General features: G+C 37.0%; 5 protein-coding genes across 6 annotated transcripts in view; 1 reads left to right on the top strand and 4 right to left on the bottom strand.

The window, feature by feature from the left end:
• The window catches only part of LOC133850667 (mucin-5AC), a 99,491-nt gene that overhangs the window by 50,343 nt on the left and 27,730 nt on the right, over positions 1 to 21,418 (bottom strand). For both annotated transcript variants that reach the window (XM_062286810.1, XM_062286811.1), the window contains one exon: positions 4,642 to 4,947. The gene's annotated coding sequence lies outside the window, so the exon portion shown is untranslated. The remainder of the gene's footprint in view (positions 1 to 4,641; positions 4,948 to 21,418) is intronic.
• Positions 1,703 to 2,512, bottom strand: LOC133850761 (uncharacterized). The gene has a single exon (XM_062286948.1). The coding sequence runs from the start codon at positions 2,191 to 2,193 to the stop codon at positions 1,849 to 1,851; it is 345 nt and encodes a 114-aa protein (XP_062142932.1). The 5' UTR covers positions 2,194 to 2,512; the 3' UTR covers positions 1,703 to 1,848.
• On the top strand, positions 5,834 to 7,797 carry LOC133847028 (very-long-chain (3R)-3-hydroxyacyl-CoA dehydratase 3). Its single transcript, XM_062281775.1, has 4 exons — positions 5,834 to 6,165; positions 6,233 to 6,584; positions 6,646 to 6,991; positions 7,053 to 7,797. The coding sequence occupies exons 1-4, from the start codon at positions 6,052 to 6,054 to the stop codon at positions 7,375 to 7,377; spliced, it is 1,137 nt and encodes a 378-aa protein (XP_062137759.1). The 5' UTR covers positions 5,834 to 6,051; the 3' UTR covers positions 7,378 to 7,797.
• On the bottom strand, positions 9,711 to 11,090 carry LOC133847078 (angiopoietin-related protein 7-like). The gene is made up of 2 exons (XM_062281857.1): positions 9,994 to 11,090; positions 9,711 to 9,936 (listed from the first exon to the last, which is right to left on the bottom strand). The coding sequence occupies exons 1-2, from the start codon at positions 11,046 to 11,048 to the stop codon at positions 9,813 to 9,815; spliced, it is 1,179 nt and encodes a 392-aa protein (XP_062137841.1). The 5' UTR covers positions 11,049 to 11,090; the 3' UTR covers positions 9,711 to 9,812.
• On the bottom strand, positions 14,709 to 18,870 carry LOC133850668 (protein toll). The gene is made up of 2 exons (XM_062286817.1): positions 17,554 to 18,870; positions 14,709 to 16,371 (listed from the first exon to the last, which is right to left on the bottom strand). Exons 1-2 carry the CDS (start codon positions 18,585 to 18,587, stop codon positions 15,027 to 15,029), a joined length of 2,379 nt encoding a protein of 792 aa, XP_062142801.1. The 5' UTR covers positions 18,588 to 18,870; the 3' UTR covers positions 14,709 to 15,026.

The raw sequence follows: 21,418 nt of genomic DNA, 5'->3' as shown, positions 1-21,418 counted from the left end.
AGTTTTAAAATTCAATCAATATAAAAATAAAATGCAAAATTTAATTAACTAAGCTTACTATATCGTGTTAATGTGTAGATTAAAAATCTTCAATTTATTTTTACTGTGAACTAATTTGTGAGTAAAAGTTAAAATTTAATAAGTATGATAACTATGATATTTATCAGTTCAGTATTAATAATTACTATGAATTATAATTGTCATACTGTCAAACATCTTATGTATATTTTTCCTAATCGTATTGAACTTTCGAGCATGGACTTGTATCAAATTAATCACCTGAAATATTTCTTCTAATAACTAATTACCACGACAATTATCTTAATTAGCCCGATGAAATGGTAATGGCTTAATACTTATATCATTATTGTCACTCGTCTTGAAGCGAGTTTCGTCCAAACAAACAAATGTCAACGCATTCCACCCCAGTGATTAATCCAGTAATATGATAGAGCTATATAAAGAATCTTGAGCTATATATAGTGCGAGTGGCTTGCCAAGGTTGTGACTTCAATCTTATTGATTGCTGTAGTTGGTATCAGTCTGTCAAACAGTTTGTATAAGTTTCCCTTTCCATTAAATAAACAATTTGTTTACTTTTCATTGTTTTCCCTCATCAGTGAGAGAGAGAGAGAGAGAGAGAGAGAGAGAGAGAGAGAGAGAGAGTTGGTTGACCGACGCTGACGCTGTTGAAGCCAAAACAAAAGGCGACACCTATTCAATTACGCAGCCAAACATTAACATTAAAAATTCCATTTATTGGGTGGAGGCGAGAGTTTTGGTTTCCGTTATAAGTATTTTGTGTGGCGTAGGTGTAATAAACTTTATTCGAGTTTGTATACAACGAAGCGACACATCAAATGGCCATAAGAATAATCGAAAGTAAATCACGAAACATTGTAAATCAATTATTTACTCCGTCAATCAAACACTTTAGCTCCACAGAATTGAGGATTCCAAATACAATGACATTTCGATAACGAGTCTTTTTTGTTTAGTGACAGAAATAGAACTTAATTGAACTCAAATATTCGAAACTTTTCCAATAAGAAATAGAAAATGCGAAATCCATTGATAAAACTAGTTTTATAAAAAATCATTCTCTATTGCTACAATTGAATTTATAACTCTTAAACGTGGAAGATAATTTTAGAATAACAGAAAAATCGAATACTGATCTGGCATTTGATATATGAATATGAATTTCAATCATTATCATTACATATTTTAAATTTCTATGCGTCATATATATTCATTATTTAGTAAGTGATATAAAGAGTGCTTAGATTAAAAAAAAATACTCTATTCAAATTTCAAGCACAACGAAATTCTTCAAATACGCTTGCATACAAATTCATAGCATACTTTTTGGAGCAGCATTAAAGTGCAAAATTGTAATATTAAATTTTTTCTACAGCTTCTTTGGGTGAAAAATTTTATGAATAACAGTAAATAAAATTCAAGAATGTGGAAATTGTATTAGTTATAAGATACTGCTAATCCCTTAATACTGACTGGGGCAAAAATAAGAATCCAGCAGCTTTTACTGGTGCTTTTTCTAGACAACAAAGTTGAAGATGAAGAAAACCACCCGCTGAGGGAAACCCTGACCAGCAGCAACGACAACAATAACAACAATAAAAACCAAAGGAATAGAGCAAAAACAACAACCTAAGCATGTCTGAGCACAATGAGCCGCATAAACTTGGCGCCAGCAAAGCAAAAAAAAAAAAAAAATTAAAGGACGAAAACGAAACGAAATGAAGAGGAGACTAGACAAATAATAGAAAGTGGGAGGTGAACACTTTAGCGATGAGAAGATAGAGAGAGCTGATAGGGAAATTCTAACTATTTCAGCCACGTGGTAAAGTGTTGGCCAAATGGCAAAAAAAGACGGCAAAAGCGAATTGTTTTGGCATGCAACGCGTGTGAAATTTTGAGTTTGCTGCAACTTGTTGCACTTACTTTGCCTTCGGCGGCCTGCAGCTCCAGCTGCGACGTAGCCGGCGTCACCTGCTGTTGCAGTTGCAGCTGCAGTTGCTGTTGTGGTTGCTGCTGCAGTTGATCGCCATCCTTGTTGTAGTAATCCGCCAGACTAGGCACAAGCAGGACACCAACTTTATTGCGCGCCACCTGCTGTTGGGTGCGACGATGGCGCGCCGGCAGCATCATGCGATGCGCCACCAGAGCCATGCTTGCAACTTCTTGAACTCACACAACCGACGACACGAACACGGCGAGCACTGAAAATGAAAACTGCTGACCCCCAAAAAGGACGAGACACGTTTGGCTTGGCCGACGAAAGTCGTGTGTGTGGTTAATGCCACACAAAAATCAAAGCAGCCGCCGCGTGGTCGACTTCGTTTTGATCGAACAAAACGCTCGCCGCAAACTGAAAAGCGTCGCGTCGGACAAAACAAGCAAAACGAAAATGTGAGCGACAGCGAAACGCACCGGAAAAGCCAAAAAGGAAATGTCTAAGTCTCGCATCTCGCTCTCGCGCATAGCACTAACCCGCAGCGTGTCCTCGCGCTCAAATGCCTTCCTTCTCTCTCTCTCTTTCTCTCTCTCTTTTTCTGTTTTAGTCTCGCTTTCGCTTTCGATTTCGCTTTTGCTCTCTATCTCTTGCTCACTTTGTCTTGCTGTGTATATTTCTCTCTTTTTGTTTGCTTACTAAACGCTGCATGTTTGATGGACGTGTTGTTGTTGTTATTTTTTTAACGTTAATATTAATGTCCGACGCGACTGTCTGCCAGCTGTGTCTCTGTTTGTGTGTGTATGCGTATATCAGCATGTGTCTGTGTGTGTGTGTGTGTGTGATGGCGACAGTCGTGTGTCCGCTTTAGTTTACCAACACGTGCACAACACATTTAATAAAATGAACACAACAAAAACACACACAATACACTCACAAAAGTACACACACATACACACACACACAGTGGCGTATACAAACACACATTTACAGCGGCAAAGACAAGGCTGAAAACATGGCGCAAATATAATATTTGTTGTTAAAATAAAATTACGAAATGAAAAAAAACACAACTTGGAACATTGTAAAAAGCCGGCGAGAAAAACTTAAATTACAAACTTTCAGATACCCTATATAAGAAGTGAAACTATTAAACGGAAATACTTTATTTTTAAACCAAATGAACTCGACTAAATTTTATATTATTTATACACATTATTTTGGAAGTGTTTTATTTGCGAATGTTATTTTTAAATTGGGATTATAGTCGAGTATGCTGGCATATAATTCTATCTCTTTTTAGAAATAGAAACTATTTACGCGTGCAAAACATTCTGCCACTGAATTCTGACTGTCAGTTGAAATCTATTTTTGCACAGTGGTTTAGTGTCACCCAAAAATTGAAGGAAATATATGAGAGAAGACTGTTTTAAGAAATTTTCTATTACAGCTAAGTTATCAATTGTGTTATAAGTTATTCCAAAATAAGGTATGCTAAAAAAAGATTTACTATTGAACCATTGAACCAACGATATTTATTTTTGTAATAAAATCTGCATTTAATCTATTAATTTTAAAGCGCACAATTACTTAATTGAAAAATATTATATATTGCAACTATTCATTGATTATTGAGGAATCAAGATAGTTCATGGTTAATTTCACTATTGTATAATATTTAAATATAGAGTTAATCAGCAATCTTTCGTTTTTTTACTGACCAATTCTTATCGTCATAAGACATTTGTTGCGATAATGTTAATGCATCCCTAATTGTTGCAGTGTATCAGTCATTTTATTTATCTACTATGCTCATGCCGGCAATTATAATTTGACTCATGTGAACACGCAGGCACTCAGACACTCAGATACACAGACAGACAGTAATTCAGAGTGAGCAGTCCTACACAATGCAGAGCTCCCTCCGCCTTCATCAGGCTCAGCACTGTCACTTAACCAACTTGTTTACTTGACCTTAACCGCTGCCAGCTGCCAGCAACAACAACAACAACAACAGTGGTGAAATCGTAAAGCGGAAAACAGAAGGCGAAGCGGAAATAGAAGAGCTTTCATTTAGCTCCACATCGAAGTGAATAGTTGAATGTTATATTTGCTTTAGCGTAGCAAACCATATACGTCATTTACTATGATTGGCCACAATAATAGCAAGAAAAGAGTGTGAAGCACATTGCGTATACGTATTATACAGCTACTGCTTCAGGTTGAGGGTTAAATGATTATTACTTTTTGAAACACACTGCAACATCTGGTAACACACTCAAACACATTTATAATATACGCTAACACGTATAGTATTTACAAATTTATGGGGTCACTTGCCCAACGGTGTTTCTGCTCAATTTTGTGCTGACAAAATTACGCTTTGAATAATGCAATAGCAAATTGGCTGAACACATTATCAGTTCTGTGTCAATTCTCGATTGTTGCATTATCGATTTACTCTGTTCCAGTATTTGGCGCGATATAAACGATGCGATAACTATTAAATTGAATATCTTTAATTTAAATCATGTTGACCATTTAGCTGGTACATTTGTATTTATACAAATACTAAATTCATTTGGGGATACCATTGAGAACTTTGCATCGATGTTTTGACTTAAATTAAATAAATTTGAATTTATAAAATAAATCAAGCCACTTACCTTTTCTATGACATGTTAAACGTTCTGTGAGCTACACCAAAAGCATGACGTCATTACAGTAAGCACACACATACGCACACATATATATACAATATATTTATAATATATCTATATATATATGGTATATGGTATATTGTAGGTAGAGATTGGTAGATAGACTGAGCGATGGTGCGGTAGGTAGGCGCAACTTAATCTGGGCCGTGTCTAACGATTCTTTAGAAAACGCAACATTTTGCTGTGGTGCCAGAAGTGTTGGTTGTGCAAAATTAGTAATAGTATATGTAAATTCGTGTGTGGATTTGTTAGCTGCAAAAGTAGAAAAATATTCGCATAGAGAGATTAGCTAGACGACACAAATACATAGTTCTCTTAAAACTTTAAGCCTGATAATTCGTATGCTCCATTGTTTTCGCATAAAAAACCAATCTCCAAAAACATTTTTTGACAAGTTGTCGCTCTTTGTTTTAGCAACGCTCTAGGAAGGAAGTACACAACGGAAGGATATCAGAAGCAAAAACAAAACACAACCCAAGCCAGTCATAAAATTCAAACCCATTCTCCCACTCAACAACAAGACCCTCAGCTGTTCAGTCATTTTGTCTGGCGGCTTCCGACTTTTGTGCTGGCGGCTCATAAATCAAAATGACCCCAAGCCACACACTCACACACACATTCAAGCAACCTCAGAAATAAATATTTCATAATATTACATGGGCAATAACATGCGGAACATGGTTAGTTATTCTTAACGTCAACTATAAATGCTTTAAATTTAGTATGATATTTTAAATTGTTTTATTATTTGTTTCACCATATAAAAATTCTGTTTTCTAAAAAAAAATCGAATTTTTGAATTTGCGCGCGCTTTTATAAAGCATTTAGCTTACTACATGAGTTAGTTGCGTCTCATAGCAACGAGCTACCGTAACGAGGCACACAATGCCATTTTATCGATATGTGAAATGTTATCGTTAGGGTTGCGTCATTTCACCAAGAGTACCACAAATATTTTAATTATAGGGAGTTTTTGGTTTCAAAAGAGAGCTTACTTATTATATTGGTTTAAATAAACAATTTTTTTATTAATTTATTCATAATAGAATAGTAAAATTATTATTTGGCTGCAGAAAATATCGATGTTTACAACAAGAAATCGATACCTTAAACACATCGATTCACATATTTCGCATTAATACTTCAGCATCTCTATTCGCGACCCTTATTCCACAGTTTCCGATTTTAAGGGTGACGAACTGAAGTTAATTAATTTTTAAGTTAAGAGTTGCGTATTGACAGTTGTGATATATTGTAAATAAAGTAGTATGTTTTCGATGCCGATAAGAGCGTGAATCTCGTACATTGCTACATAGTTATCTCAACCAGACTTCACGGCAGTTAAAGACAGCAAAGATGTCTCCGATGTCCAATGCAAGTGCCATGGACCCAACTGAATTAAGTCCCTTCGTTTACTGGTCACAAACGAAGCACACATTACTTCTCAAAGTGGATCTAAAAGATGCCAAGGTAAGTAGCAGGCAGTAGTTCACTTGAAGGAAAAATCAATATTCGCTTGCCCCGGCATTTGTTTCAGGGCGTTATTGCAGACTTCACACCAACAACGCTCTCATTTAGTGCCAATGGCCATGGAGCCCGCGGCCGGAATGCGTACAAGTTCCAGCTGCGCTTCTACGAGTTCATCGACGATGAGACGGCAACCTTCACAGTGACTGACCACAAAATTGAGCTTTTGATACGCAAAGTGGAGCCGGCTTGGTGGGTACGTCTAGTGGCGACACCACAGAAACCGCACTGGCTGCGCATTGACTTTGATCGATGGGTCTCTGAGGATGATGGGGAATTGAATGATCCACCGCGAGATGTGCGCGAAGATTATGTGGAGGAGTATAACAATCTGCAAAAGCAGGAAATTGGCTATGTGCGGGGTAAGCAAGACGTTCTCCATATCATCAACATCTCAATTCAATTGTCTTTTATGTGTTTTAGAGAATGCCAAAAAGGTTTACTTGGTCATCTACAATCTGGCCATGTTTGTTGGTTATCTGCACATTCTTATTATCATGGGAGTGCTGTATTTGCGCGATGGCACCGCCAGCATAAAGCACACCTATGAGTACGTGGGCACATCGTTTAAATTCGTGCAATTGATGCAATACATGGAGGTAATGCATCCTATCTTTGGCTACTCAAAGGGCAGCCCGTTGGTACCGTTCTTTCAAATCTCTGGACGCAATTTTGTGCTCTTCCTAATGATTGAAATGGAGCCACGCATGCATGACAAGCCCGTGGTGTGTTATGTGTTCATCATATGGTCACTGGTTGAGCTGGTGCGGTAAGTGAAATATTTTGCTTCTCATACCAGTGTAATTAGCTGTTTTTTTTTTATCTCGTAGGTATCCATACTATGTTAGCCAACTGCTGAAGCGAGATAGTGCTCTGCTGACATGGCTGCGCTATACCATTTGGATACCACTCTATCCCATGGGCATTGTATGTGAAGGTGTGATTCTGCTGCGCAGCATACCCTATATTGAGGAGACGAAACGCTTCTGCGTCGATATGCCCAACAAATGGAACTCAACCTTTGACATGGTGCTCTTTCTGAAAGTCTATCTCCTGCTGCTCGCTCTTCCGGGCAGTTATTTGGTCATGTCGCACATGTCCAAGCTGCGTGCCAAGAAATTGGGTCGTGGTCGTGCCAAACCCAAATTGAATTAAAGAATTTCAATCGTCTCGAATCCTAACAAAGAATTCATACTACTATTTTTAGTCTACACACAGGAATGTTATGTTAACTGTTTTTGTTCAATTTCCGCTTAATCTCATAGTTTTTTTTAAGAAAGTTACTGACAATTTTTAATACATACTGTTCACATATGTATAGTACGGTGTATCTCGCTTTACAATCAGTAATGTTTTGTTAATTATATTTTTGTAATCTCATTCAATTTCATCGGTTTTTATCATAGTTTGATAGCTGATAAATGAAAATATACTTTTTACATAATATACCTAAGTAGTGTATCTCAATTGCACAGCCAACGACTTTCTGCACTACTTTTGATAGATCAATTCCAAATTTATCTCACACATCACGCAGTTCTTGTATAAATAAAAACCATTTGACTTTAATTGAAACGTATGGATAATTTTACTTATTATTATTTTCGAGAAAAAGAAAATTGCTCACCGATAGACACTTAACTTTTTTAACATTTGAAAATTAAAATTTATAAATGGATTTTGCAAAAAAGAGCTTAAATTACAAACAGTTGAAGTCTCATCTGTATAACAATGTGCTAAACAAGACACAAATTGTTTCAACAATCATTACAAATGGGAAAACACAATTGCTCATGTAATTTACAATGACAAATTCTGGAATCCGTGGAATAAATTGACTTGCACTTAAAGACTTTATAGGGACATACCAGAAGATCGCGTGCATTGAGTTTAAGCATCCTCTCAATCATGGTTGTTGTTGCACAACTTCCTCCCTTTTGTAGGCTAATCCAATTTGCACTCAAGCGTTAAACAAGTGGCTTCTGCTTTTGCTGCGGTTGCTTTTGCTTTTGCTGCTGTTGAAACTGCTATCGTTCAACCACTCGATTTAGGAACTGACTTTCCTTGGAAGTTTGTTGGTTCCTTTTGTGTCTTGGTGCAGGTTCAATTAGAGGTTTGGTTTGATTGTTGGCTGGTTTGGGGAGGGGGAAGGACGAGAGGCTCATAATGCGTGGGTAACATTCAATAATGAATATAGAAGTATTTCTGGGCGAGCTTTAATAAATTGCTTTTTCGTAGCGTCAATCACTTGGTGTCGTGTTGAGCCAAGTGACGCAAGTGCAGCAATTTTCGTCTGCCACTAAAGATAAATGCCACACACTCTCGCACACTCGCACACACATACACATCGACAGGCTGTCGAGCGGTATTAATTGCCCGAGTGTTGCTGCCACCACATGCCAACGACAGTTGCCCACATAAATTCCCACTGTAAATTTATCTGCAAGTGCGCCAAAAAAGGCGTTTCCACTGAACTCGCCGAAAAAAACACAGCGGAAAGTGAAATGAATAATGAATAATTCAATGCAACGCACGAATGCAGCAGCGGCAGCAGCAGCAGACGAAGGGAAACGAACCAAAACCAAGCCAAACCAAATCGGACTGAGCCACACGGAAACAAAACTGAACCGTACCGAACCGAACCTTACCGTACCGCACCAAACCGAACCAAACTGAACTGAACCGCAGCGGGGTTAACGCACAACTAATCACCTAAGCCTACAGCTGTAGGCACTTCGGCACTAGTACTAGTTGTTCGTCCTTGGCCCCTCGAAATGGGTTTTTGATTAATGCCCAGCATGTCGCTGGCACTTGCAGAGAAAGAGAGAATGGTTGGGGAGATTGCTTGGCGGGAATTCCGATTGATTTTTTTTTTGTATTGTGGACAGTGGCTGAAGTGAACTGCCACTTAGACGACATTTACAATTTGGCTGCAAGACAAATGCATGGCCTTATGCCACATGACAGCTGACGGCGATTTACGAACGCGCAACTGCATCCGTCAACAGTCATTTCAAAATTTGATTTACTCCACATTGTGGTCAAGCTTCTTCTAAGCCCTGCTCCCCGCCACAAAAAGGTTCATTTATCAACAGCGCCACTGGACAGAGGTCAGCACTGTGTTGATGTCGGACTAAAGCGAGGAGGGGTGAGATCCTAATATATAAATAGTTGCCATGTGCTGAATTGTACGTAATCAAAACAAAGTATTCCGCATTTCGACCATTTAAAAGCAGTGACTAGCACAATTCGAGAACTAGGAATATCACAATGGAATTCCCTATCAGATATTTTTTATTAAATTAAATGGTTTGTGTATTAATTGTATTTAAATAATATAAACACACATAATATAAATGATATTAATATATTTATGAATGCAGATTTAATTTCAGCAGCAATGAATATAATTTGCCTGAATGCATAATTAACAAATGTTTTAAATAATCGCATGAACCACTTCCTCAGTACCCAAATAAAACGGTTTGGAAATTATTTACCGGCCTTAAATTAGCACAATGATTGAACTAAGTTTTTGCATAAACTTCCTGACCTTATGAATATATTTTAATATAAACCATTGTGATATATTATTTAATAGTTTTCGGCTTAATCATCATTTGAACGAACTTGAGCGGCCTGAAATGCCAAGTTCTCCATTCGATGCCATTTGAGTTCTGTTCATTCCCTCTAACATATGGTGCATTGAGATTACTGAAAATTAGCAATATTATAAATTTCTTTTATGGACTAGCAATGCAAATTGATTACCATAGATAGCAGTCATCATTGAACCACCAACCAGAATTGTAATTCTCAGCACAATTGAACGCATTGTCAACACAATGATCGGGTGTCGAGAATTTCTTGTTCTTGTGAGTCAACAATGCATTCTCAGCATTTCCTGAATATTCTCCAAGTGTTTTGAGGGCATAGGATTCGTGTTCATTATCAATAGCAAAATTTTGATATGTTGCATATCGTATATCGTTATTAAAGTCCTCAAGATAAATATACAAATAATGTGGCTGGGCATTCGTTATGAGATATAGTTTCTCAAGTCCAATGAAAAATTCAGTTCTAATATTTCCAAAACCCTTTTGATAGTCTGTCCAATTGCGATTAAAATTTTCAGTTCCATCTTGACGCCGTTGAATAACTGTCCAGCCGGATCCGACGATTTTGGAATCACAAGGTAATACAAATTTCTCAACTCCTGGTAATCTAACCATATAAGCATCCGTTGTTTTGCCTATACAATTTACGTCCACATATTTTACAAATATATTTTCAGAATCATCGTGATTTCCAATTTCTGTTTGCTTTATTGGTAAATTAAGTTCTTGATTTTGCATTCGATTTGACTGTAATGGGCTCACGAATTCTTCTATTATTTTTTTCGAATTATTATTGACTTCTAAATTTTCTCTATTATGGTTTTGTGATATTTGTATTTTTAAATCTGATATTTGTTTATTCTTTTCCCTTATTAACTCTTCATTAATTATATTCTTTTCTTTATATACTTTAGCTAATTCAATCTGGGTTGTCAGTTGGATTTCTTTATTTTTAATGATTTCTTCGAAATGTTTTATAGTCAATTCAAGTTCGTGTACTTTACTTTCAAGTTCATTGTTCTTTTGTTCCTTTAATGTCATCGATGATGTATATTGTAGAAGAGGTTTCAAAATAGTGTAACAATAATAACCACATTGTTTATCATATTCTTTAATAACCGAACATGAAGCCTCACTTTCTTTCCATTGTTCACTCGTTTTAATGAAGACACAAATTAATACAAAAATTCTATTTAATTTTATAATCATCTCTGACGTTTGCACTTGCCAAGCACCAATTAAAATATGAAATTGAAACGTTAGAACTTGGAATTTGTTATCAAGTATTTTGCCGAATCTGGTGTGTTTTTCTAGATGAGGGCAACTCATCTTATCAGTCACCCAAGAACTGTCGCTCATTTCTTCAATGTGGGAAGAGCGTAACAGAGAACTGAGGTAACTCAGGCAACTAGCCAAATTGTTTAATTAGAGCCAAGCTGGCTAGCTTGCCAGCAATTAGCAACGAGTTTTGCCAAATGCCACAGCTTGCCAACTAACTAACTTTTACCAAATGGGCGACTTCAAAATAATTGCGAGTTGCAACCCTCCATTTCTCAATTTATTGAGTAATTATAAAATAACTCTTTGCACCTGATTTGACCTTGTACGTTAATTAAATTCTGCGAAATTTCAATATCAAGGTTTCGCGATTTGAAGGTTGACAAAGTAGATCAAATGGCAGTGAAAATAATAGAGATAATTGCATGTTTAACACAGGAAGGTAATTAGTTAAGGAAAATAATTATTTTATTCCAAAGCGGCAGATATTTATAACACGAATTGATGAGTGCTTGTTTGTAAATTGTGTTGAAAAATGTAATTTTTTAAGGAAAGGAATAACTTTATTCCAGATCGGGAGACATTTATAACACGAATTGTAGTGTGCTTGTTTGTAAATTGTGTTGACACTTCGTTTGCGCGTTCTGCTGATACGATATATGTCAACAGTGCGTATACATGATTGTGGTTAGTTGATAGAAAGTTGCCAATAATAGCGAGCTGCAAATGATTTCGCCATGGGCTGCAATGGGAACAGCTGCAAAAAGAAATTTCGGGAAGCCACAAAAAACAGCCTGTTTGAATTGACAATTTCCTTGAACATTAAAGTCTGTAAGAGTTTTGTCAAACGTCAAAAACTTTTTCTCTCGATTAGCATAGTTCATTAAACATGGGGTAAAATTACAGCACAAATGCTGTTTGATCCATTTAAAGTAACTTAAAGTTTATGAAGTAACCCACTTGAATTAGAAGCACACTTTCATAACTCGACATAACTGTTGAATTTGAATTTTCTTTTTTCTGCCAATGGCAGCCACAGAAAGGGCTTATGAAATGAATGGAACTGAGAGCTGGCAATGGAATCAAATGTAATAATATGCAACTGCATCGGCAACATGCACACAATTGCAGTGCTCAGCAAATAATATCGAATAATATCAAATAATATTGAATATACTCGTATTCTTACACATACACGAGCTCGTTTATTGTGATTTGTGTCCTGCTAGTTTTATGGCTCAAATGACTTGCTGTCGATTCCATTTTATGTAATGCTCTCGGCAGTAACAAATGCTTGGGCTTTAGAAAGCGCACACATTTCGATCCCGATAAACCACCCAACCGACCACATTCTATTCACAAATATATACATACAGACACTCTTACACACACTTACACTCACACACATTTAGGTATAATGAAGGCCTTTAACCCCTTGTGTGCCATGCATTGAAGTTCTCCAGTCTACATGGTTAGTTGAGGTCCGTTAGTTTATTGGCAACTGTTTGGGCAGCAGCATCAGTGCTACACTGCTCGCAAATAGTATATGACCAGCTAGGTCACGTACAGCAGCAACAGCAGCAACGGCAACAGCCGCATAAGTTTACGGCGTGAGCTTGAGGCTTGAGAGCAGTTACAAGCAGATTTTTTTATACGAGTAGTTGCTTTTGAAAGTTATGATAAATGAAGAGCAGCTGCAAACAGATGTTTGTGATAACTACGAGATGCTGAGATGTCTGGAGAAAGAATGAATGAAATGGGTTGCGATGGCATCGGCAACGGCATCGCAGCGAACGGTTTGCAAAAATCGAGCTTATGAAAAATGAGCTGAAATTATTGTGTGCGGCAGCTGCAAAGTGTGAGCCCTGCAATCAATTTCCATTAGTTGCCACGTTTCATTCCGCCATGCTTCATTTAACTGCAAGCATCTATATAATTACAGCTTATATACACGTTAATTACGATAAAGTTCAGTTGGGTCACTTCATAGGGATAATATTCTGTGAATATTGATTAAAGTATGCAATCAATTTAATTACACTTCCACATTAATTTAATGCATTTTATATTCTTTAAAAAGTATCTTTCAGAGCTTGATAAAAAATTAAAAACAAATTTTTAACTGGCTATATTCATAAGAGAGTACTATGTACTCTATAAATAAATAAAAAAAATAAAACCAATAATTATATTTTTAAATTTTATTTCAAAAATAATGCAATTCAATTTATATTCTTTTAAGTGTATGATTGTTTGAATAATGTAAGTTTGAATATTATTTTCGCAAAATTATTGAATTATCAGGGCTCTGTAAGCACTCTTATGTATGTTATGCTATTATGTTAACATCCGCATTCCGTTGGGGTAGTCTTGAATAAAGAACAACCAATTTGAATTTAGCTTTGCGTTTTAAAGTATAGTATTATGGGTTCTAGACGACTTACAACAAAGATACATAATGCTGGAAAATTTTTAAAATAAAATAATTAAGGGACCATTTATTAATATTATATATATTTTTAAAATATTTAATTGAAAATATAAATAATTTTTCAATTTCTTATCAATAATGAAAACATTGCAAAATTACTCATTTTTGTTATGAATTTGAAACGAAATTGATATAAATTTCAGCTCCGCAAGTATATACGGAACTCGCAAATTCAAGTATGAAATTGCTGGGTTGTCTTCGCTTCAATGCCATTTGCTTTATGACACTTTGAAACGCCCACAAAGCTTTGGCGTTGGCGATGCCGGCGGGCGGGCAATGAATCTTCAAGACCCACTTAAACACACAGAAACACACACACACACACATACGCATACTTATAGCTGATGTTCAAAAGGCCAAGCAATTGTGGCCAAAAGGGCTGACAGCGTAAAACTTGGCCAAACGTTTTTTTCTTCATCTTTTTTTTTATATTTTTTTCACTCGAAATTGGCTGCCATTTGCCATGGGCTGTGCTCAGTGGCTGACTGGGGGTCCAAACATTGAAGGCCGCCACAATTACTGAAGTGGATAATTAGAGTCTGACGTTGGCGCTAGGCCCATTTTGGAGCGCTGTCGACTAAATAAATATTTAAGTTAGTTTATTGAACGGAAGCTATTGTAATGCTAGCGACAAAATGACAAACCGAATGACAGCGCAATCGGATGAAGTGCTAGGCTGCTCAATAGAAATTATTCCATTCAGTGAGACCTGTTGCTATTTCATAAAATGCATTTTCCGTTCTTTCATAAACAAGTAGAATAAGTTTTATTATTTACAGTCCCTCCCGGAGCTGATGTCAGTTGCTAAATGACGTGCAATTAAATATAAAATATATGACAAAATCTTCTTGGTAATATTCCAACACACAATGCTCTATCTCGACACCCCAACGCACAATTTATTGCTGCAAAATATGTCCAGCGTTAGGTTTTAATTAAAATTTCTCGAAAACAATATCATAATTTTCCAGGGAGAAACCGTACATGGACTAAGGGAAAGAAAAATGGATCTGGGCTAAGCTGAAAAGGGGACACGTTCTGTTGTCGTTTTGATTTACGTTTTATTAAATTTGAGTGAAGTAGAAGCCAAGTGAATTGAGGTAGGTAAACAATACTTAATAACTTTGGTAAGCGTAAATTACAATATTGCACTAACCACAAATGGTATGTAGTTTTATTTGTATATCTTAGAATTTAGCTAGAGCTAATATTAAAAATGAAAACATCGTGTATATTAACTTAAAGGCATTTATAGAAAAAATCTCTTACTTATTCCTTATCATAAATAAAGTTAAGATTAGTTAATCATAAAGAATGACGTGAACCATATTTTAAAATCGAAACAATATCAATTCAAGTCCACATAAAACCCCCGCACCCCATTATGGTTAACCTAGAAACTACGTCTATAATCGAAATCAGATGAGAGGACCCGCATGCTTCTTCTGCCCCTTGAGCACTCGCCGATTGTGGGGCATGGCATAGTGCAACTTGTTCCAGAACAGTGGATCACCCCACTTGAGATAGGTGTTGAGCTTGAGATAGGCACGCAGCTCACTGTCGATGCCATCAAAGTGCTGCAGCTCCTTGTACAGGATAATGATGATGCGCTTGCGCTTATCCTGCAGCGTCGCCTGGTACGCAATGCGGAACTCCATGCGAGCCCAAACCGAGTCGATAAAATGCTGTGAGAGCACAATGATCACCCGCTTCGAGTCATTGACGGTACGCACAATCTGCTCGGGAATGCAATCGCCCACAAGCCAATCGCGTCCATGGAGACAGACACGAAAGGCGTGGAGACCATTCTCCAGTTTGGGCAACAGCTCGCCAATGATCTGCTCATCCTTGTGTGAATAGGAAATGAAGGCATCGTAGGTCTTGTCCTTGTCCAGCTCCTCCTCGGACACCCACCACAGACAGCAATTGTGATTGTAGAGCCAAATCTTCAGCTCCTGCTGATAAATCAAATAGAACACGCTGATCAGGCATGCCACAATGACGAGGCCACCGAGTATACACCCGATGAGCAGCACATACGAGGGACACAATTCCCAAACCTCCAGTTGTTGAAAGGGTCTATCCGGAAAACCGGGACAGTAGATTTCCCCAATGTCTGAAACGCGCTGTGGCTGAGCTCGAACAAATCCCAGCAGAGGCAACGCATTGCAATCGCAGATCAAAGGATTGCCAGCCAAAAACATGTTCATAGTATTATTCTCTTGTAGCATATATTCTATAAAAGTCTGATCCAAGACGCTGATTAAATTCCGACGCACATCCAGTTGCGTGAGATTGGCGGGCAGTTGTCGCAATGCATCCAAGCTGCTTAGCTCATTGTCCGACAGATTCAACTGACTGACATTGGCATATCCAATCACTTCACCAGATTCAGGCAGTTCGCTGATGCTGTTGTTCTTCAACTTGAGCACCGTGGTAACCAATCTGGTATGCGGCAAAGGCGGCAAGCTACCCAAAGCTGCACCACGACAGTCCATAATCAGCTCCAACGATCGGTGCTGCACCCAGCAGATGCAGTGGGGATCGCACTCCCAGTGATCCGACTTGTACTGACAGATGTCATCGTTAGTGCACACCAGTGCCTCAAAGGGCATGTCCAGCTTGACGCCATAGAACTGTGTGCCCCGCATATCGATGAAGTTGAGGCTCCTCACTTCAGCAAAGGTCGTTGGATCCAGCGCCGTCAACGAGTTTTGATTGATCGCCAGTTTCTTAAGCGACTTCAGAGGTCCGAACAATTCGCTGTGGAACGATCGTTGATTATTAACATAAATTGTATTAAGCTAACATTATTTGAATTCTGTGATGCTCAACGGGGTTCTAAATAGAGAATAACCAGAACTTTATCTACAAAATGCCTATACAATGAACAACATACGTATTATATATTTTTCCATTTATATCACCAAGCTAAAATGCAAATTTATTTTGGAATTGCTAATCTCTCATTACGGTTATGATATACGGTATATAAATTGTAATTATATACACTTTATCTTTTAAATAATAAATTTTTGTAAATTGCTAAGATTTCATTTCTTTACTCAGAAGAAATATTAAATTGGTTTTATATAAAGTGTATCTAAAATGTGGTATTCAATAAGCTAAGGAAAAAAATATAAATATAGCTTGGTTTTTTTTTTTAAATTTTTCTCTAAATAAAATTGAATTTCGCTATAAATGTATTTCTAATTTACTTTTTCTATTAAGTATAAGAAAAATATTATACCATTATATTATGTTATATGTGTGATTGTAGCTAGGTTTTTTTGAAAACAATATTTTATTTAAATATCCCAATAAATTGATCTATAATAAGGTTTAACAAATACAATTTGTTTCTAAAACCAAATATTAATGTCTCTATTAATTGATCAGATATTTGATTGGACAGTTATTAAATAAGTTTATTGGTTAATGGATTTACTTTATTGTGATATGATTGATTGTGAGGCTATTCTTTAAATATCCATCATAATATAGATACAATAGACTGTCGACACAGTTAATATAAAAATAATAAGTATTGATATAAGTTATCATACGAGTAGGACAAAAATAAAGAAGATATGCTATATTTAGATGTCTAACAACAGAAATAACCTCGAGATACATCTACTTGCAGTTGATTGATTCACGTATTCTGCACACGAAGCACCCATCTTAGCATCAAGAAATCAATATTTATTTTCAACTTTTCAGCTGCCATTCGATATTTGAGAGTCGCAATCTAAACAAGGCGCCGTCGATAAGCGAAAAGTGATAAGTAATAAAAAACAAAAATATATGTTGAAACTTTGAAAAGTGCGCGGTAGACAAACCACCAAGTTGTGATTTATTATTTGGCCTAAACTTATTTATTTGCGGCTATCAGCTATCGGGCAATGATTTGAGCCATCTGTTAATCTGCAGATTACCACCCACCTTGATAGGCTGGCCAGTCTGTTGGAGGACAGATCTAGAAACTTGAGTTTGCCCTGGCTTTCGAATAGATCCACAGGCAGCTTGGACAATGAGTTGCAGGAAAGATCCAGGAACGTAAGATTACCCTGATCCACAAAGAGTTCGCTGGGCAGTTCCGTCAGCTGATTGTTCTTATTGATATGTATGAATCGCAATCTGTAGCTGCCCCTAAACATCTGGGCATCCACATGATTGTTGGCTCGCGAGAGTCGGAGCTCCTCCAGCTTCAGCATTGAGGTGAATATGTGATTTCTCAGTTGATCGGATTTATTCGCAGGTGTTGGTGATAACATCAAACTGAGATTGCGCAGCTGCTGCAACTCCCAAAGCATTTCGGGTCGAAAGTGAAACATATGCGGATTCACAATCGACAACGTTTGCAAGCTATGCGAAATCGAGGAGAAAAGACCCGTCGGCAAATCGCGCACAGCCAAACGGAGCTCGAGGGTTGTCAGATTGTTGAAAGCTTGAAATATTGACACTGGTAGCACCTGTTGCGTGCTTTCGAATTTGAAATACTCCAAGGCAGGCACCGGACTAAAGTACCAAGTGTTGGTAATGTTGGCAGCCAAAAACTCATCGAAGCTATCATATTTATCCTGGCGATTAACTTCGGTTTCCATACTGCGATCTCGAAACTGCACACTGAGCACTTCCTGCACGCCCAGAGAACTGAGTAAATCGCGAAAGAATGTCTCGGACCAATAGTTATAGGCATCAAACTCGAATAGAGACACCTGATCGATATCGAAACGCGGCAACCAAGTAACACTGTTGTTGGAATAGTAACTCATTGCGATATTGACACCATCGTTCGATACTTCCATAATCATCGCGTACTCATATGGACAATGGACGCGAACAAGATTCGATTGCGGTTCACAGGTGCATGCATCGTCCACGTCGTGACAGTAGCTCGAGAGTGGAACGATCTGAGCTCTGTCTGTGGCCACAAGTGTGGTCATAATGACGAGCAGAATTTGATAAGAGAACATGTTTGCTCGTGCTCGCACTCACACTCACAAATTATACACATTTAATTCATTAGTTATTCACTTTATGCGCGCGACAATTGGCGACGACTGAGGAAAACGAAAGCGGCTAGGGCAACGCCTCAAGTGTGACTGGATTTTCGACTTTTGCCACAACGAATTGCCATTACTGCGAGTATATTTCTTTATCATCGTCTTATCAGGAAAAGAGTCTGCTCTTCATTGATATCGATATCGACACATACCAGTCACAACGAATACACTTATATTTGCGACACGAGCAAAAGACTGATAAAAATGGAAACAAACAACAGGTGCCTACGTTCAATCAACAACATCGCGAGTTCAACGCGTGTGCAAAACGCGTTCAAAACTTTTAAATTAGATACATCTAAAAGAAAAAATGTGTTTTGAATCCGTTAAAAATTGGACAGACATTAAAAATACTATTAAATTTGTGATCAAAATGTCACAGGAATGTCATCAATGTCAAATTATTTGTTTTAACAACTATGAAAATGAAAAATATATACAAAAGAGTGAAATAAATCTCAAAAAGCAATGGCCAGGAAATAATTGAATATTTTGCTTTTAATAGTTGCTGCTTAAAATGTTAAAACATCCAATTAGCAACAATTTTGTAACCCCTGTTAAGTGTGTTACTAACTTATTTTTGTGTTTCTAATAGTATTAAATATATTATATATAGTCCATCACGAGCTGATTTCTAACGTCATAATTTAAATTTTAATCTTTGTAGTCAATCACCTTGGTCAGAATTAGCTTCAAAATTGCGCGGTATTATATCATCTCTAGTGGCTTATCAATAATAATAAAAACCATATTGATTTATTTGCAACTTGCGAGGGGTTCACAGCTGATTGTCTGCGTTCATTTATGATTGCCGCTCTTCATTCTAAACCGTTTGTCAAGGGGACAATACAGTCTTTTACTCACTTTCTCGTATTAGTTTTTGGGATTGGGGTTCTTTTACCTTATCAATGAACTCACTGAGAGTACATGAGTCAGAAGCTAAAAACAAAACTAGCGAAATGCATAAAACAATAAAATTTGTTGCCTACTTTAAAGAACCGCAAATTGCTGATAGTCAGCAAACCGCGATAAGATTTCTTTTCACCAAGTAGGGGCGTTAAATATTTGAAATGACAAATCAAAGTGAACTTCAAGTATCGATCACTATCATTAGGTATCAAAGAGGAACTATCAACTTTTGCCATTATGTTGGAAGCTAAGAACATTACACATTACTATCAATAATTACTTGTAATTGTATTAAAACTATTTAAAAATTTAAATATCGATTAACATATCTTTCAACTTTTCTGGCTTCACACCCGAAATTACACTTCACTCACAAAATTCTTTAAAATCGATTTAAAAATCACGTGCACTTACAGTCCTCGCACAATTTTCAATTGATATTTCAATAATTTATTTGCCTGTTAACAATAAATCTACATGTTGTGAGGTATTTATGGATATTTGTATCTAATAAATATTTCAACATTTTTTAAGTACCTTCACAACAGCTAAGTGGCCAGAATGCGACTTAAAGAATTGTTTATGCATACGCATATCAATAATGGATGGACGTCTGGGAATAATGCCTTAATGCATACCCAAGTATAATCAATGAGACGACCACAATATTTAGCTCAAAGACACACCCCTCTCACAAGTAAACGCACAACATTTCCAGCCGTCAATCCGTCTAACCGTTAAACTGTGACAGCTGCGTACAGACCCACGCTCCGGCCAATAACTTATGTATCCGCGTAGCTTCAACCTCAACTGAGAGTCGTCCCACATGGACGCATGATCAAAAATAAGTTGCCCCATAATGCCAAGTCAATCAAGCATTGCCATCGTCATGAGCCCAGCTTGTCCGCCAAGGTTGTCCTACCTGCCAGGCCTAAACGAAAACTCAAAAGCCAACGTACTATGGGGAATTTTACTACTCTTAGAGGACAAATTCGTTCCCATAAAGTCACAAAATTAACAAAAGATTAATCTTCAAAGTAGCGTACAAGACATCTCAATAGCTGGCTGACAAACACAGCTGTTGCAAGACCAAAATAATTTATCCCAGTTTTAACATGACAAAAGTGAAAAATTATATAATAATAGTGCAACTTTGTTGCGAATGCTCAAAAATGGTGAAATGATAGTCTAAAAGGGCAATAAAAAAAATCTCATTAAACAATACGATATTTTCTAGACTTTTTCTAATTTTTTATTTAAACGTGGCTTATTGAAAATTACAGAATTACTTTGATATGCTTTTTTAAATTCATCTGTCAAAAGTTGTAAAGACAGTAAAATAAAAGTAAGATTCTGGTTCACTTCTGGCATAATTTAGAATAGCATTTTAGTGATAAGATATTTTTGAGAATGAGTAGAATCGTGGATATAAAAAATGTAAACAACTTTATCACGCAAGTGAATGACGACTAAGACACAGGTGCTAAATTTATTTATTTTTTATGTTTTATTTAAGACTTAGACGATCCACGCCCATCGTAAACTACAATGAATAGTGCAACGCCTACCATTTAAAATCTAATATTTAATGGTTGCATAAACTAATATCAAAAAGCCAACTCTAGATATTTGGTTTCCTCTTTTGAGCAATTAATTTTGGTCACAAAAAGTGGTTAAATTCCCCATGGTGTAAGGGCTGAAGGCCCAGAACCCAGACCAGACCTTGCAAACTTTAGGAAATTGTGGTGCCAGCCACGTAAAAAAGTTGAGCCCCCGCCTCGAACAAGTTTTTCATAATTCATTTTTGCTTTGACGGCTGCAACTCAATTAAC

The sequence above is a fragment of the Drosophila sulfurigaster genome, chromosome 2L (genome assembly GCF_023558435.1).
Source record: "Drosophila sulfurigaster albostrigata strain 15112-1811.04 chromosome 2L, ASM2355843v2, whole genome shotgun sequence".
NCBI lineage: Eukaryota > Metazoa > Arthropoda > Insecta > Diptera > Drosophilidae > Drosophila > Drosophila sulfurigaster.
This window is presented reverse-complemented; position numbering and strand designations above follow the sequence as displayed.

What these genes read in the sequence shown, in the direction of transcription:
- LOC133850668 (XM_062286817.1), bottom strand. Translation starts at nt 18,587, where the DNA reads ATGTTCTCTTATCAAATTCTGCTCGTCATTATGACCACACTTGTGGCC. An exon ending in AGACTGGCCAGCCTATCAAG is followed by an intron (nt 16,372 to 17,553) that starts GTGGGTGGTAAT and finishes ATCGTTCCACAG; the next exon opens with CGAATTGTTCGGACCTCTGA.
- LOC133847028 (XM_062281775.1), top strand. Translation starts at nt 6,052, where the DNA reads ATGTCTCCGATGTCCAATGCAAGTGCCATGGACCCAACTGAATTAAGT. An exon ending in TGGATCTAAAAGATGCCAAG is followed by an intron (nt 6,166 to 6,232) that starts GTAAGTAGCAGG and finishes CATTTGTTTCAG; the next exon opens with GGCGTTATTGCAGACTTCAC. An exon ending in GGAAATTGGCTATGTGCGGG is followed by an intron (nt 6,585 to 6,645) that starts GTAAGCAAGACG and finishes TATGTGTTTTAG; the next exon opens with AGAATGCCAAAAAGGTTTAC.
- LOC133847078 (XM_062281857.1), bottom strand. Translation starts at nt 11,048, where the DNA reads ATGATTATAAAATTAAATAGAATTTTTGTATTAATTTGTGTCTTCATT. An exon ending in AATGATGACTGCTATCTATG is followed by an intron (nt 9,937 to 9,993) that starts GTAATCAATTTG and finishes GCTAATTTTCAG; the next exon opens with TAATCTCAATGCACCATATG.
- LOC133850761 (XM_062286948.1), bottom strand. Translation starts at nt 2,193, where the DNA reads ATGGCTCTGGTGGCGCATCGCATGATGCTGCCGGCGCGCCATCGTCGC.